This window comes from Peromyscus maniculatus, chromosome X (genome assembly GCF_049852395.1).
Source record: "Peromyscus maniculatus bairdii isolate BWxNUB_F1_BW_parent chromosome X, HU_Pman_BW_mat_3.1, whole genome shotgun sequence".
Classification (NCBI taxonomy): domain Eukaryota; kingdom Metazoa; phylum Chordata; class Mammalia; order Rodentia; family Cricetidae; genus Peromyscus; species Peromyscus maniculatus.
In genome coordinates this window covers 51729384-51745248 of record NC_134875.1, presented here as the reverse complement: position 1 = coordinate 51745248, position 15865 = coordinate 51729384, and the positions used below count along the sequence as shown (strand labels likewise).

General features: G+C 36.1%; 1 protein-coding gene across 2 annotated transcripts in view; it reads left to right on the top strand.

Moving 5' to 3' along the window:
• Positions 1-12345, top strand: part of Rnf128 (ring finger protein 128) — a 111576-nt gene extending 99231 nt beyond the window's left edge. For both annotated transcript variants that reach the window (XM_042268982.2, XM_006970319.4), the window contains exons 4-7: positions 4317-4399; positions 5254-5350; positions 6111-6279; positions 10921-12345. In XM_042268982.2, coding sequence (XP_042124916.1) covers positions 4317-4399; positions 5254-5350; positions 6111-6279; positions 10921-11054 — 483 coding nt within the window. In that variant the 3' untranslated portion in view covers positions 11055-12345. The remainder of the gene's footprint in view (positions 1-4316; positions 4400-5253; positions 5351-6110; positions 6280-10920) is intronic.
• The last annotated feature ends 3520 nt before the right edge of the window (positions 12346-15865 follow it).

Genomic DNA, 15865 nt, shown 5'->3' with positions numbered 1-15865 from the left:
ATAGCAGGGTTGCAGTGGAATAAAAAAATGTGGAGTGTTCAAGGAAGAGGCCATGACATGGAATGTAGGAATTCTCTAGAAGCTAGAAAAGGTAATGAAAGGTATTTTCCCTGAAGTGCCCAGAAGGAACATAGTACTGCCAATTCCTCAGTTACTTTTGACTGCCACCAAAGATTAACCATGCAAATGTAAGCCAACAAGTGATGGTAATTTGCAACAGCAATGATAGAAAACTAATATCATGCTTCAGTACAACTTTGTTTAATGTCCATTTTAGATTTAAGGCAGTTGAAAACCCACTGATGAGGAAAGACATCCCCAAAACCCTGTAGGACATAGTGAAATAAAGATTTAACATTTATAACACCATCAGAAGCATTAAGATCTTAAAAACAAGTATTCCAAATGTGTTTATATGTTAAGATTTATATGTTAAAAATTGTTCAAGACCAATGAAAGAAGTCACAGGATCTGGGGATTATAGCTCAGTGGTAGAGCTCTTGCCTAGCATCCTTGAGGCTTTGAGTTCAATCGTAAGTATGGAGAAAGAAATCAAAGAAAATATAAATACATGGAGATCTATATCATATTTATGGATCAAAGACTTCATTGTTAAGGTGTCAGTTCGTCTTAAACTAACCTATACGCAAGATAAGAGTTTCAAAAAGAATTTTCATGAGATAATATTAGAAAAGCTCAAGAACTAGTATAATCAATACAGTTTTGATGAATAAGAACTGTAGAAATTGAATGTGCTGTATCACCACTCTAGAGATGGCGGGACCTGGGAAAATGGAGCTGATAAATAAGGCAGACTAAAGTCTCATGTAATAGCCAGCTTTATTCAGAGCACCTGACAATTTATACTCTGGAGGTTCAGAACTGTCAGATGAGTAAAGTTCTCATGAGTTCAAACTGTATACAATTGCAAGGACAAGCCACATGTGGCAAAAACACATTTTTCCATAGAGGCATATAAAAATTAATTGAATAATATCAGCAAGCAATAATGAGCAAGCTGAAGTCAACTCACTCCTATCCACTACACCTGGGAGGAGCACAAAAACACATTCCAGGAACAATTCAGTGTTTTGAAGAAACTGAGGTCACAAGACTCGGGTCTTGTTTTTTTGGAGTGTTCTCACAAGCACTTAGAATTTTCCTCATATGACTTCATTCCTGGACCTTGTACATGCCTTCAATTCCAGCATCCAGAAAGCTGAGGTAAAAGGATTGCAAGTTCAAGTTTAGCCTAGGCTACAGAGAAAGACCTTGTCTCAGTATAGGGAGGATTTAAAAAACAAACAAACAAAAAACTTCAAATAGTAATTCACATACACACCCCAAATTTTCAGGATTATTTTAAGGCTATGTCTGTGGGGGTGTAGAAATGCTAGACTTATAAATGAATGGTAAGATATAGAATCCAGAAATGGACCAACAGACATGTGGCCAATTTATTTTTTTTTTTAATGAAGATCCAAAGTCAATGAAGCAAGAAAAACTCTCTGCAGTGATGATCTGTCTTAGTTAAGGTTTCTATTGCTATGCTTAAAGCACCATGACCAGAAGCAACTTGGGGAGGAAAGGGTTTATTTAGGTTTACAGTTCTGTGTCAGTCCATCACTGAGGGAAGTCAGGACAGGAATTTAAACAGGGCAGGAACCTGGAGGCAGAAACTGATGCAGAGGCCATGGAGGGGTGCTGCTTACTGATTTGCTGCCTCATGGCTTGCTCAACATGCTTTCTTGTAACACCCAGGACCACCAGCCCAGGGTGACATCACCTACAGTGAGCTATGCCCTCCCATATCAACCATCAATAAAGAAAGTGAACCACAGGCCAATCTTGTGGGAACATTTTCTCAATGGAGATTCCTTCTTCCAAAATGACCCTTATGTCAAGTTGTGATAAAACTAGCCAACATAGTATCCATTTTTAAAATACCTCCATTCTTTGTACAGTGTAAAAATTAACTCAGAAAAGATTATAGGCCTAAATATAAGGTCTATAATGATTGATTCCTTAGAAGTCTTAGGAGAAAAATAATTCATGATGTAGGTGACATACATTAATAATTTTTATGTGTGACACCAAAAACAAGTCCACAGAGAAAATGTGGAATTTGACTGTCAAAGTTTAAGAATTTCTGTTCTTTGGGGGCAGGCAAGATGGCTCAAGAGTACTGGCTACTTTCAGAATACCCAGCTTCCATTCTTAGCATTCCCAACCATCTGTAACTCCAGTTCCAGGGGATCTGATACCCTCTTCTTCAGGCACCTGACATACACATGGTGCACAGACATAAAAGAGGGTAAAGCTTACATACACATAAAGTAAAATAAAATAAAAATAAAAAATTCCTATTCTTGCCAGACATGGTGGGCACATCTTGTAAGCCCAAACTTGGAGGCATAGGTGTCTCTCAGAGTGAAGCCAGCCTTGTCTACATAGCAAATTCCCAGGCAGCCAGAGGTCCACAGTGAGACCCTGTATCAACTAAACAAACAAACAAATGGATTTCTGTTATTTGAAAGACAGTTTTTAATGAAAGAAAACACAAGACACAGTCTTAGAGAAAATATTTGCAAACTGCACATTTATTGAACAACTTAGAATATAAAAACCTCTTGACTCAACAACAAGAGGAGCAGCCAAATAAAAATAGAGACACAAACCTGTGATAGGAAAGCAGAAAGGAGATTGTGGGGAAGGGCCATAAAGGTACAAGAGGGGTCAGGGAGATGGTGGAGAATATAGGAGGGGGGAGAATCAACAGCAACCAAATACATTGAAAATTCCACACTGAGGAGGCTGGAGAGATGACTTAATGGCTATGAGCACTGGCTGTACTTCCAGAGGACAAGGGTTCAACTTCCAGCATGCATGTCTTGGCTGACAATCATCTAAAACTCCAGTCCCAGGAGATCCAATGCCCCCTTCTGGCCTATTCAGGCACTGTATGCATGTGGTATACAGATAATGCATTCAGGCACTCATACACATAAAATAATAATAAATAAAATAATAGAAAAATACTACAATGAAACCAATACTATATGTGCTAATTACTTTCAATAAATATGTGCTGAAGAGATGGTTCAGAGTTTAGGAGCATTTGCTGCTCTTACAGAAGTCCTGGGTTCAATTCCCAGCTCCCATTTGGTGGCGCACAACAATATAAATATGTTTTAAAATTTAATAAATATAGTAAGTATACTTACTAAACAGATGTTTCATCAAAGGAACATATGGCTGAGAAGTATACAAAAGAATGCCCAATGTCACTGTTCATTAGGGAAATACAAAATTAGAACCACCTGTGTTATCAGTATACATTCCTTAGAATGGCTAAAAGTAATAAAACCTAGAAAAGACAAGCCCTGATGAATATGTACAACCTCTTGGATTCTTAGGTATCTTCTGGTGACATAAGATTATGTCTACCTGCAAAACAGATTAACAATTTCTTATGAAGTTAAAAAATGCATTTACAATACTAGATATTTACTGTAAAGGAAGGAAACTCCTATATCCCCATTAAATTCCTAAACATAGTTATTAGTAATTCTTTCCAAACTGGAAAGAATCTGAATTCCCATCACCTGGTAAGTAGATAAACTGTGGAATCTTCATACCATGGAATACGATTTAGTAATCAAAGGGTAAGCGAGTCCTACTGCTACCTACAATGACATATGCGAACATCAAAGGCCTTATGATGAGTGAAGGAAGCGAGACTCAAAACTTAGATAGTACATTATTCCATTTATATGGCATTATTGTTAAAAGCCTAAGGTATAGGAATTGAAAATATAACAGTGATAGGCAATGGTTGGGAATGAGAGGAAAGCTTAGTTACTAAGGGAATATGGATGAATTTATTGGGGGTAATGTCGTTATTCTATATCTTGATTGTGATGGGGATTATATTTCTACTTATGTTTTTCAGAATGTGCAGGACTGTAGACTAAATGACTGAATTTTTACTATGTGGAAATTATACCTTTTTAGAGAAAATATAACTATGAAAACATATACATGTCTTTCTATAAATTCTAAAGTCAAGAAAAACAATGGAAGTCAGTACTACATGGTTTAATTTGTTCTTTCTCCGTCTTGTTGACTTTATTATTTTGCCTCTTCCAAACGTCAATAAATTGAAACCACTCATTGAAACTTCATAGCTGCATACTCAGTAATGTTTCTCTTTCTATAGGAATTTCTATGTGTTAAATGAATGTACATATGCTGGTCCAGCTCTGAAGTTTAATTTACTTTTTCTTGTTTGAGTAACAGTAACTATTTGTTTCTAGGAAATTGGCCCTGATGGAGATAGCTGTGCTGTGTGTATCGAGCTCTATAAACCAAATGATTTGGTGCGCATCCTAACCTGCAAGTAAGTTTCATCTTCTTTCATAGCCATAAAAATAACATCCTTAAAATTAGCATGACGAAGGAAAACTATTTTAAATGCTTCCAAATTGATATAGCACTAAAACTGAATTATAGTTTCCAAAATCCAGTACAATTTGTTCTCAACAGTTTTTATCTCTGCAGGAAACTGAGAAACTTAGTCAGGAGAGAGAGAGAGAGAGAGAGAGAGAGAGAGAGAGAGAGAGAGAGAGAGAGAGAGAGAGAGAGAGAGAGAGAGAGAGGAGAGTGTGTGTGTGTGGTTAGTACTTGATTATTTATTTTAAATTCATTCTAACATTCCTATTGAGAAAAAATAAAAATCAACTTGGTGGCCTATTTTGAAGTCTTTACTCTTTAGATGTTTAAAATATTATTCCTCTCCAGAAGGTTAATCTTCTCCTAGCTATTAAATAGAGGTACTGTTGGAGCACATTTCATTGCCTAAAGCATCGGTATGTGTTGTACTCAGTACTATATCATTCTGTTACTGAGAATGATGATTCTATTTTAGAGTTAGGGAACTGATAATTTTAATATTGTAACATTTGAACTACCAACAGACTTAAGTCAAGCAGCATTAGCCATTTTCAAGTTATGAATACTAAAAATAGTTTTTTGAGGCTAGAGTAATGGGGCCTCTATATTTAAGAGCTCTATATTCTGAAATCTCTGAAATCTATTCTGTAGCTCCTTTATTAATGGTATGTTTAAAAGGGGAAAAGACATCCTTGCAAAGGCTAAGTGTAATCTCTGTGTGTGCGTGCATGCGTGAGTGTGGCAAAGTGTTGTTGCTATTTCACATCTTATAACTACATTATCTCTTTTCTCCTTCATTAGTCATATTTTCCATAAGACATGTGTGGACCCATGGCTTTTAGAACACAGGACTTGCCCCATGTGCAAGTGTGACATTCTCAAAGCTCTGGGAATTGAGGTAAACGTTGCTATATTCTTTCTATGAAGGAACTTCAGCAGTGTGGTATTTATATTCCTGGGCATTCATGAAAATAACATCCTTCTCTCTCTGGGTAGGTAATATGCAAATCATTTAGCTCATACCCAAAACTAGACATATTTCTTTCATAGACACAGAGAGGTTCCTACCATCTTGGACATATTCATGTTCCTTCTTCTCCCTTCTCCAGTGTACTTATTATATGGATCAGAATTAGAACTGCAAACTACTACCTTATCTACTTTTCTGTTTTAACTCTGTCATTATTACATAGTTACAAATTTGTCATTATGTAAGCATGACAGTTAGAGAAGGCATAATAAAATTATAATTTATATTTGGTAAATGAAAAAACTTATCTTCAAGATAAAATAAATGACAACTCAATAAAACCTTTTTAACTTAACAGAAATATACAGATGAGACAATTTTCAGTTCTCTTTTGGGACAGAATAATATGTATTAATTGTATACTGAGTGCCTACTTTTACCAGCCATTATGTTTTGAGGTGAAGGGATCAACCAAATGAAGACATATGTACTCAATTGTTAGAGCCGATTCCTATACTAGCTACCATGACTGGGGCCAGCAAGAGATTTTTGTGACATGAAAATAGGTTAGAGGTTTATGAGGCTAAGAAATATTGCTCTGAGTTATCACCAATGAAAGCATCATAATCATATGTCAATGTAATGCATGCACTCCAAAAGTCTTAATTTGTTTGAACGCTTTCCACAGGTGGATGTTGAAGATGGATCAATGTCTTTACAAGTACCTGTTTCCAATGATGCATCTAATACTGCCTCTCCCCATGAAGAAGACAACCGCAGTGAGACTGCATCATCTGGATACGCTTCAGTCCAGGGAGCAGATGAGCCGCCTCTGGAGGAACATGTGCAGTCAGCAAGTAAGCACAGTACTGAAGGGCAGTGACCTCATCACAAGTAGTCCACTGTGGGCCACACATCTCTCCATGTATTCTTGCTTTTTAGTGATGGTTCCATCCATCCATTATGCCATTTAAGTTTTTTTTTTCTATTTAAAATGATGCAATGGAAGATGTACTCCTGCCATAAAGCATATGCATATTCAAAGAGTACATACATATTCAGATATTCCTAAAATAGATGGCATGCCGGAGGAATTGGGATTATTCATAAAAGAAGAGTTTTGTTGGAAAGCTGCTCTCTGGGCCATTTAAATGTTGGCTCATTAACTTCTTACTGGGGCGAAGGAGAACCTTTACATTTTAGAAGCCATTGTTTATTGCAGATAAATCAGAATGTGGGATAAATGACTCCTGAAATGATAGAAGAATTTGATTTCCAGCAGCTAGGTTTATGCCTATCTTCTCAGGAATCCATCTTGTGCATAGGAAACTGGGTTTAACAATGGTATGTGCTGCCACCTGTTGACTCTTCTAGGACATGAGTCAATTGTTAGAAACTAAGACTGAACATCTTAATTTCGGAATTCATGTGGGTTATTATGACAGTTTAGTAATTTAATATGAGTGGAGAAATTTGGGGGGTTATTTAATTTTGTTACCTTTTCCTCTAAAACTATCAACTCTCTATATAAATTATTTTTCCTTTTTCTAATGTCTTTTTCCATGTTTTTCTTGGTTTGAAAGTTATCCCTCATTCCTTACCTTGAAGTAAACTAATTTTAATGTAAAAATGGACGACACTAATTACCATAATAACTGGTGAACATTTCAGCTTTCTCCGACATACCTTTGCCCTCTGTAGGTTTATGGGTGCCATAAATACCATTTATGAAGACGTCATGAGGCACACAACCATGTGAAAGCAAACTTTGTATTTCTTGCCATCTGATCTCCAGACATTTCCTTGAGTACACACATAGGAATGTTAGTTATCTATGGATTGTTCTACCTGTCATACTGAGTCATTGTTTTTTTTTGTCATGATAATCTTGTGTTCCCATAATGGTATGGTAATAGAAGTCGGTGAAGATAAAAGATAATTCCATTTGTGCTAGTATTTTTATATAAAAATCACATTCTACTTGATTGTGTTCAGTTCTTGTGGGGATTGGTTGGGAGGGTGGGGAAGTAGAGAGACTTTACAGATCATTTGAATAGCAAATGAGATAATGATCCACGATCCTCCTGGATGAATGCTAGCGTGTAGCTGAAAGTTTTTCTGTGTCTTGGCCTGGCCTGTGGTCAGGACGAATCTCTCTCACCTGCCAGCCACCCCGCTTGGACCCAAGTAAACACATAGAAGCTTATATTAATTAAAACTGCTTGGCCATTAGCTCAGGCCTACTACTGACTAGTTCTTACACTTACACTTAAACTCATCCCATTTCTGTTAATCTATATGTCATCACGTTTTCTGTGGCTTTACCTGGGTGCCAGTACATGCTGCTCCCTGGACAGCAGGCTGGCATGTCCTGACTCAGCCTTCTTCTTCCCAGAATTCTCTCTGCTTGTCCCGCCTATACTTCCTACCTGGCGACTAGCTAATCAGCGTTTTATTTATCAACCAATCAGAGCAACACATTCACAGCATACAGAATATCCCACAACACTAGTGACACCCACTTTGAAGGCTTAAGGATTCTTCTCTCAATCCTTAGTTACCTTAGATTCTTCACTCTTGCTTTCCTGTTGATTCAATTCCTTTTCTCAATTCTGTCCTCTAGGTTTGAGCTCTTTGCTTCTCTATGGCATACTTCCACTCCTCCTTTCCCAGTCTAATGTCTGCTCCCCCTTTGAAGACCTGCCCCCCAGACTCATTGAGAAGCCTTTATTTCACATGCACATCCATATCCACAAATTTGTATTAATTCTTTTAGTGAACTAAGTTGTATCATATAATTTTTACTTCCTCTTAGTGAGGAGAGCATCTTATATTAACCTGTTTTCTACTCCGCATGTGCTGCTATCTAAGATATGTACATTTGTGTTGAATAAACAACCACTTAGGTCACAATCAATTTTGCCTGTGATTGCATATTGCTCATTTGGGGAATCTTACATATTTGTCACTGATAATTACAATGACAGTTGATTTTTATAATTGCAAATGCATAATTACTTCATCTATGTAGTACATCATTGGGATCAGTTCTGTTAGAGTACTAGTCTTCAAAATTAACTACCTACCTAATTTCCCAGAGGACTTGTTGACTCAGTGGAGTGAGGCCTGAAAATTTGTATCTATAGCAAATTTCCTGGTGGTACTGATACTTCTGGTACAGGGACCACAGTGTGAATCTATCCAGCAAGGCCTCCGGTTGTCAGCCTGGCTGTACATCAGAATCACATGGAGAGATTTTTTTTTTAATATGGCATATAAACAGCACTTTAGATCAATTAAATAAGAATTCATGAGGGATGGGGCCTAATTACAGGTAGTTTTATTTTCAATTTTGAAATAACTTCAGATTGACTGAGAAAATAAGTTTCAATAATAGTGCAGAGAACGCCCATCTATCCCTTCCCTAGCTTCTGCAAATATGAACATCTTAGATAACCATATACTTGTATGGAACCCAGAAAATGAACTGATGAAATATTAACTACAGACCTTAGCTTCACTGGCTGGCCCACGCATGTCCTTTTTTCTGTCTCAAGATTCGACACTCGGTGTACTTGTACGTCTCCTTGATCTCCAGTCTATGACGATTCCTTAATATTTGCCTTTTATGATGTTGATACTTTTGAAGATCACTTATCGGTTACTTTATAAAATGTTCCTTTATTTAGCCTTGTCTGCTGCTTCATGATAATTAAATCACTGTCCATTTCTGGTAAGAATGCCAGAGAAGTGATGCTGTGTCCCGGTCAGCAGCACATATTATGAGGCACACAATGTTCTCATTACAAATGATTTTAACTTTGTTCACTCAGTTAAGGGTTCTGTCTGCCAAATTCTTCCCTTTAAAGTTACTGTTTCCCATTTGTAATTATTAAATATCTTTTTGATAGATACTTGGAAACTATGCAAATATCTTGTTTCTCATGGGTCCCTTACTGGCCAACTTTAGCAATAATTGATATTTCATGTTATAATTATTACTGAAGTATTCACCAAATAGTGATTTTCTATTTCTGTCATTCTTCCCACACATAATAATTTTAAAATTTAAGGAAGAGCTATTCCTTTTGTATTTTATTCAGCTATTGGTAATAGAGTGAGATCACAGATACTTCTTTCATCCTTTGTTTAGTTTCATGATTTGTCCATTGGTCATAAATTCTTCATTTCTGTCTTCAGAAACTTATTTAAGTTGGGTTCTTCATTCTTTTGACTTCTTTACTTTCTGGTACCATAGTGTGCTTTCAGTCTTAGGTTGACTTTTTTCCTTTAAGGGACCAAGTAGTAAATATTTATGTTTTGAAGGCCACATATAGTTTCTGTTGCATATTCTCTTTATGTATCTCTTTGGGGAGAGGTTGGTTTGTCTTGAGAAATTTTTTAAAGTGTGAAAAGCACTCATAATTGTGGTTCCAGCTCTGTGAGTTATAGTTTGCTGACACCTAGGTTAGAATCTAGGTTAATTTTATACACTCCCTGTCCCCAAATCTACCATTTCTTCAAGAAGTCTCTTCTTGGAGATTGATATATCAAAAGCAAGATTTGGGCATTAGGCACACTTATTGTCACTGGGTGGTTATTACAGTCAGTTCTTTCAAAGAACAAGGCTAGGATAGACATGTTTCCTCACGAAGCTTTTCCCTCATTTCCTTTCTCTGTCCCTCTCCCTCTTATCTGGAAGACACTGAGTTTATACTGCTGGATGTATGTGATTGCTCCACAGCATAGGGCTCATTCTCATTATCCTACTGGCCTTATTTGAAATTCCTTTTAGTGACAGTGAGAGGAGAAAGTCTTTCCTTACCCACAGTTTGTTTACTTCACCTCTCAATTGTAGAATAACATAATATACTTGCAGTAACTACTCTACACCCCACATTAGCTTTAGCTGTCTAGCATGAAGTTCTTTAGCTGTTTTGTCACCCCCCCCACACACACACACTTTTTTTCTTTTAGGATGGTTATATATTTTGTTTACTGTATAGTTAGGTTCAAATAGCCCAAATGGTAGTATGTACATCCAGGTTTAAGAACTGTTATATTTAGGAAATAAAAAAGTAATAAATGTCACTTTTTTCCTTAATGAGTCCATGATTCATGTAAAAGTAAACACATGTGCATGAATTAAAAATAGGAATCATAAATCAATAATGCCATAGATGCCTTATGTGAAACAATTTTTTTTAAAGACAGGATCTCATACTGTAGTATAGGCCTGCCTGAAATTTACTATGTAGTTCAGGCTAGCCTTGAAAGCACAAGAATGCTTGTTCCTCGACCCTCTGAATAGCATGAATATAGGAGGGCACCCCACATTGGGTTTTTAAAAAGTCATATAGTATTAAGAAACAAAGAGTTGGTATAATCATCAGAGTATAATATCATTGAATGAAGAAGCCCTCTTGGAAATGATGCAGAATTCTGTCTTGAAAGGAGAGAACGGTGGATCATCTTACAATTTTCCCTTCTGTTTCCAGATGAAAATCTACAGCTGGTAAACCATGAAGCAAGTTCTGTGGCCGTGGATGTTGTTCCTCATGTTGACAACCCAACCTTTGAGGAAGATGAAAGTCCTAATCAAGAGACTGCTGTTAGAGAAATTAAATCATAAGAAATTCTGTGTCAATAGAAACTTGAACCGTTAGTAATAACAGGACTGCCAATCAGGGCCTAGTTTACTATTAATGAACTGGGTAAACTTAATAAAGCAAGAATGATACTGAAAGTGCTGACATGAATAATATTACACTATAGTTAAATGGCTTAACATATTTAACCTAGTCACTTTTTCCACAAACTCATTATAATGTTTTTCATAGGCAAGTTTCCTCTTGATGATAGTGATAGCAACATTTTTAAACATTCAGAACTGTCTACAAGTAGCCAGGTTTTTCATTTATAACAACTTTCTTATAAAAATATGTTGCTTTAAATATGTGGAGTAGCTGTAATCACTTTATTTTATGATAGTATCATAATTAAATACTACTACTACTTTAGCTTGGGCTATTTGTGTCAGGGTTTGTATCCAGGTGCTTATATTGATCTGGAATTGTAAAAAGCAATGCAAACTTAGGCTAGTACTTCATGAAATGTCTATTTAAAGTACATTAAGTTGATAGAACAAGATTAAAGCAAAATACTCATTTTTAACTTTTTCTTTCTAATTAAGCTGTGTAAGTATTTCATGTGAGTGTGAGCATAGTTTGTCAGAAAATGTGAACTGAATTGGTTGATCAAGTATATTAGTGACACCACACAAGATTATAGACACAAAAAGTTTCTTACAAAAATATTGTAAACTGTTTCTCAAACTTGAAATTTTCAAAAGCACAGAATAGAAACTACCATAAGATTTGAAAATAGTAATAGCAGAATAAATCACAAAATATTGGTAACTGGTTACTGTGCAGAATTCATTTACAGAAAATGTTCTATAAGATTTGTCTGTGGAAAGTATTTTCCAAACAACATTGACGTTGAAAATTGAGTTTACATTTGGCTTAATAGGCTCTAATTATATTAAATTTAAATTCTATCCATATATCTATAATTTTGTGAATGCATTTTGTTGGTGTTCAAAAAAGAATTAAGGGAAGGGGGATTTCCAGGTGCCTTAATATAAAGTTTGAAGCTTCAACCACCAAAGTTAAATAGAGCTATTTGAAAATGCACTTTATTTCTATTTTGTGTGGCTTGTCCATTAGTTTTGTTTCCAGTGAGTGCAAATTCCAACAGAATTTAGACAGAAATAGAACAGACATGTATTTTTGTTTGCTGAATATATAATGGATGAAACCATTGCATTCTTGTACACTGATTTGAAAATGCTGTAAATATGATGCCCCGATTTGTACTGATTCTCTTTAAATATGAAATGTAAATAAACTATTCCAATGAAAGATTGCATCTGGTGTTCAATTTAGCTATCCTATACTCACTTTTGTATATAATACACCTAGTTTTGAGAGGGAAGAATAATTGGATGTAAATGATCATTGATATATTTGATCAGTGCAAAATAAACATCTAGTGTGATCTTTACATATGGCTTCACACAGAAAGGTAAGATCTGCCATTATGATCTCACTGAACAAACTGTGAAGTAGTTTTAGATGTCAGCAAAGTAAATAATAAAGCTGACCAGTAATAAAATACAAGGTTAAAATATCTTGATGCTTTCTTCCAGTTTTCTCTTTGGACTGTATGACTGATAGAATGTTAATGAATCAGAATATATCTTGTCATTTTTAAAACATTTTAAGAATACACAGATGCTCAGATTCCACAGGACCATGATTAACAAAATCAGTGTACACATGTTTTATGTGACGACATGCCTGTAGTATGAGTATTCCCTATATTTTTAAAGAGTTTAAGTTTTATGGGGGTCATTTTGAGAGAGGTATTTTTTCCATCTAAGGATTTATTTCTTTTTTAACAAAATAAAATATAATAAGATAAAACAAAAACCATCATATGGAAGTTGGATAAGACAAGCCAACAGAAAAATGAAAGAACCCCAAAAGCAGACACAAGAGTCAGAGACCCACTTGTTCACACATTTAGGAGTCTCATAAAAGTACTAAACTGAAAGTTATAGTACATATTCAGAGGACCTGGTGCAGACCTGTGTAGGCCCTGTGCATGCTGCTTCAGTGAGAGGTATTTTTAACTTAGAAAAAATTGTGTATGTGTCTTGTAGGCAGAGTTTTTCTGTGTCCTGGCAGTTGCTCCCAAATAACCACACAGAGACTTAATTATAAATGCTCATCTGATAGCTCAGTCTCATTACTTACTAGCTGTTACAACTTAAATTAACCCATTTCTATTAATCTATGTGCTGCCCCGAGGCTCATAGCTTTTACCTCTCTTGCATGTCCTGCTTCCTTTCCGTCTGGCTGGTGACTCCTCTGACTCTGCCCTCCTTCTCAGCATTCTCTCTGCCCCCCAAAATCCTGCCTAGCTATCAGTCAACCAGCTTCTTACTACCAATGAGAGCAAGACATATTTATAGTGTACAAAGATTGTTCCACAGCATGTCTGTGTGAGTGTATACATATGTGTGGTGAGGGGTGGCACAATGTAGTGGCCAGAAAAAGCTGTTAGGCCACTCAGAGCTGGAGCTACATGTATTTGGGGAATGGATGCACAGCTTGATAACATAGATACTGGGATTTGAACTCAGGTCCTTATTCCATTATCCCAGAATATACCCTCATATCAATAATCAATTCCTCTTCCTATTTCCAGCCTAGTCTGCTTTCTCTATAGGTTTGCCAATTTTAGACAGTATACAAACAGAATTGTACAATAAGGGCTTTGTGACTGGATTCCCCTTAGAATAATGCGTTCAAGCTTAATCCATATTATAGTATATACATCCAATAATTTATGCCTTTTCATTGTTGTATATTCCCTCATATGAGAATCTGACTTTTTTTAGCCATTCATTAGTTATTGAATTCTTAGGGTATTGCACCATTTTGGTCATTATGGATAGTAATACCACATACATTAATATACAAATCATTCTCTAGATGTATATTTGGGAGTCTTCTGGGTATATATCAAAGAGAAGAATTCCATGCTGCTTGTGAATTTTATTACTTCCTGCTACTATCATTTGATATACTTTAGCTTAAGCATCAGATTTTATGATAGTCACAACATAGGCTAATTCTTTTAACCATGGCAGTAGATATTTGTACGAGTTGTAACGTAAGAAATAAGGGTGTCTGAGTATGCGTTTAGTGGAATTTGGGTTGTTATATATTGGAAATAGACATTTACTCCACGCCCAATCAGACACTATCATAAAAACATTTGCAGTGACAACTGGAATGCTAGGAACATTCCTTATCTCCTTAATACATTCATCCTTGTTTATTTGTAGAATAGTTTGTTAATTATCAACCAAGAATGTAAAATTTCTAGTTATTTCCTTTGCTCATTGTTTGTGTTTGGAATTATTTTTGTACTATAAGCACAATAAATATGAAATTTAATTAATACAATAGATGAGAATAAAAGAATTAATGATTGCGGTGGTCACTTTGACCTCTAGAGATAGCCTCTACCAACAAACCTACTTCAGTGAAAAGTTTGAGAAGCACTAACCATTAATCCTCAACTTTCAGGGTGTGTATTTCATGGTGTGTGTGTGTGTGTGTGTGTGTGTGTGTGTGTGTGTGTGTGTGTGTGTGATATGTGCATAAAGGCATGCACAAAAGCTAGAGGAGGACATCAGGTGCCCTGCTCTATCACTCTTTGGTTTAGTCCCTTGAGACAGTCTCTCATTGAACCCAGAGCTAGGGTGGCAACCAGCAAGGCCTAGTAATCACCCTGTCTCTGTCCCTGACACCAGCACTGGGATTATAGGTGTGTATAGCTGCTCTAGGCCTTTTATTCAGGTCCTCCTGCTTAATGCAGCAAGAACCTACCACTGAGCAATCTCTCTAGTCCTCAATTTTTTTAATATGGAAGAAATTTCATGAATGTGAGGTACTTACAGGTATAGTTGTTGGTGTTTAAAAGTATAGAAATGTTTATGGCTGGTTAACAGCAAGTTCCCTTTTTAGCTGTAACTCCAACTGGTATCCTAGTTTTTAACCACTGTCCCAGAAAATGTTAATGAACAGGTACTAATAGAATCTTTTTAAAAACAGCATTATAGCCACCTTATGTTGACAGGGCTTACATTTTTAATAAATGATGCCTAGGTGGGGCTTAGTGGAAACATGATTAATTGCCACCAATTTGTGGTAGTTTGATTTTCAAATACCCAATTTGCTTTACATGAGTGCATCTACAACTTTATCTGCCTACAAACTACCTGGGAACCTTGTTAAAATATACATTCTAGTTGAGCAGGCCTAGTGTAAGGTGAGAGGGTCTGAGTTTCTAGCTCCCAGGTGACCAGATGATACTGGTCCACACTTGAGTAACAAAACTTTAAATGACTGTCCCCTAACAATAATATACACACTTTGAGTCTTACTGCACCCAAACCTGCTTTAGACTAAAAATATATAAACATAGCTAGTGTCACTGCAGATTAGCCAATAAACTAAATGACAGCTAGAGCCCTTCCATAGCACAGTCTCTGGAATAGGTTTTGGGCATTTCTTACCTCATACATTTTGTCATAGGTATTTGAGGCCACTATTTAGAAGAGCCAATCTCTGGATATTATATCCACATGCTGTATTATTATTAGGTGGGTTAATATATAGCTTAGGAGATAAAAATGAAAGCAAACAGATGAATTGAGAAGCTTTAAAAGTTGCATAGAAATAACATGATGTGGGGCTAGCCTAAACCACAGAAGGGTGAGATAGATTTTCTTAAATATTGTGTAGAGAGACACAGCTGGTGGAGGTGGGGAGACAGGAAATGAGAGAAAGAAATCTAAGCTTATTC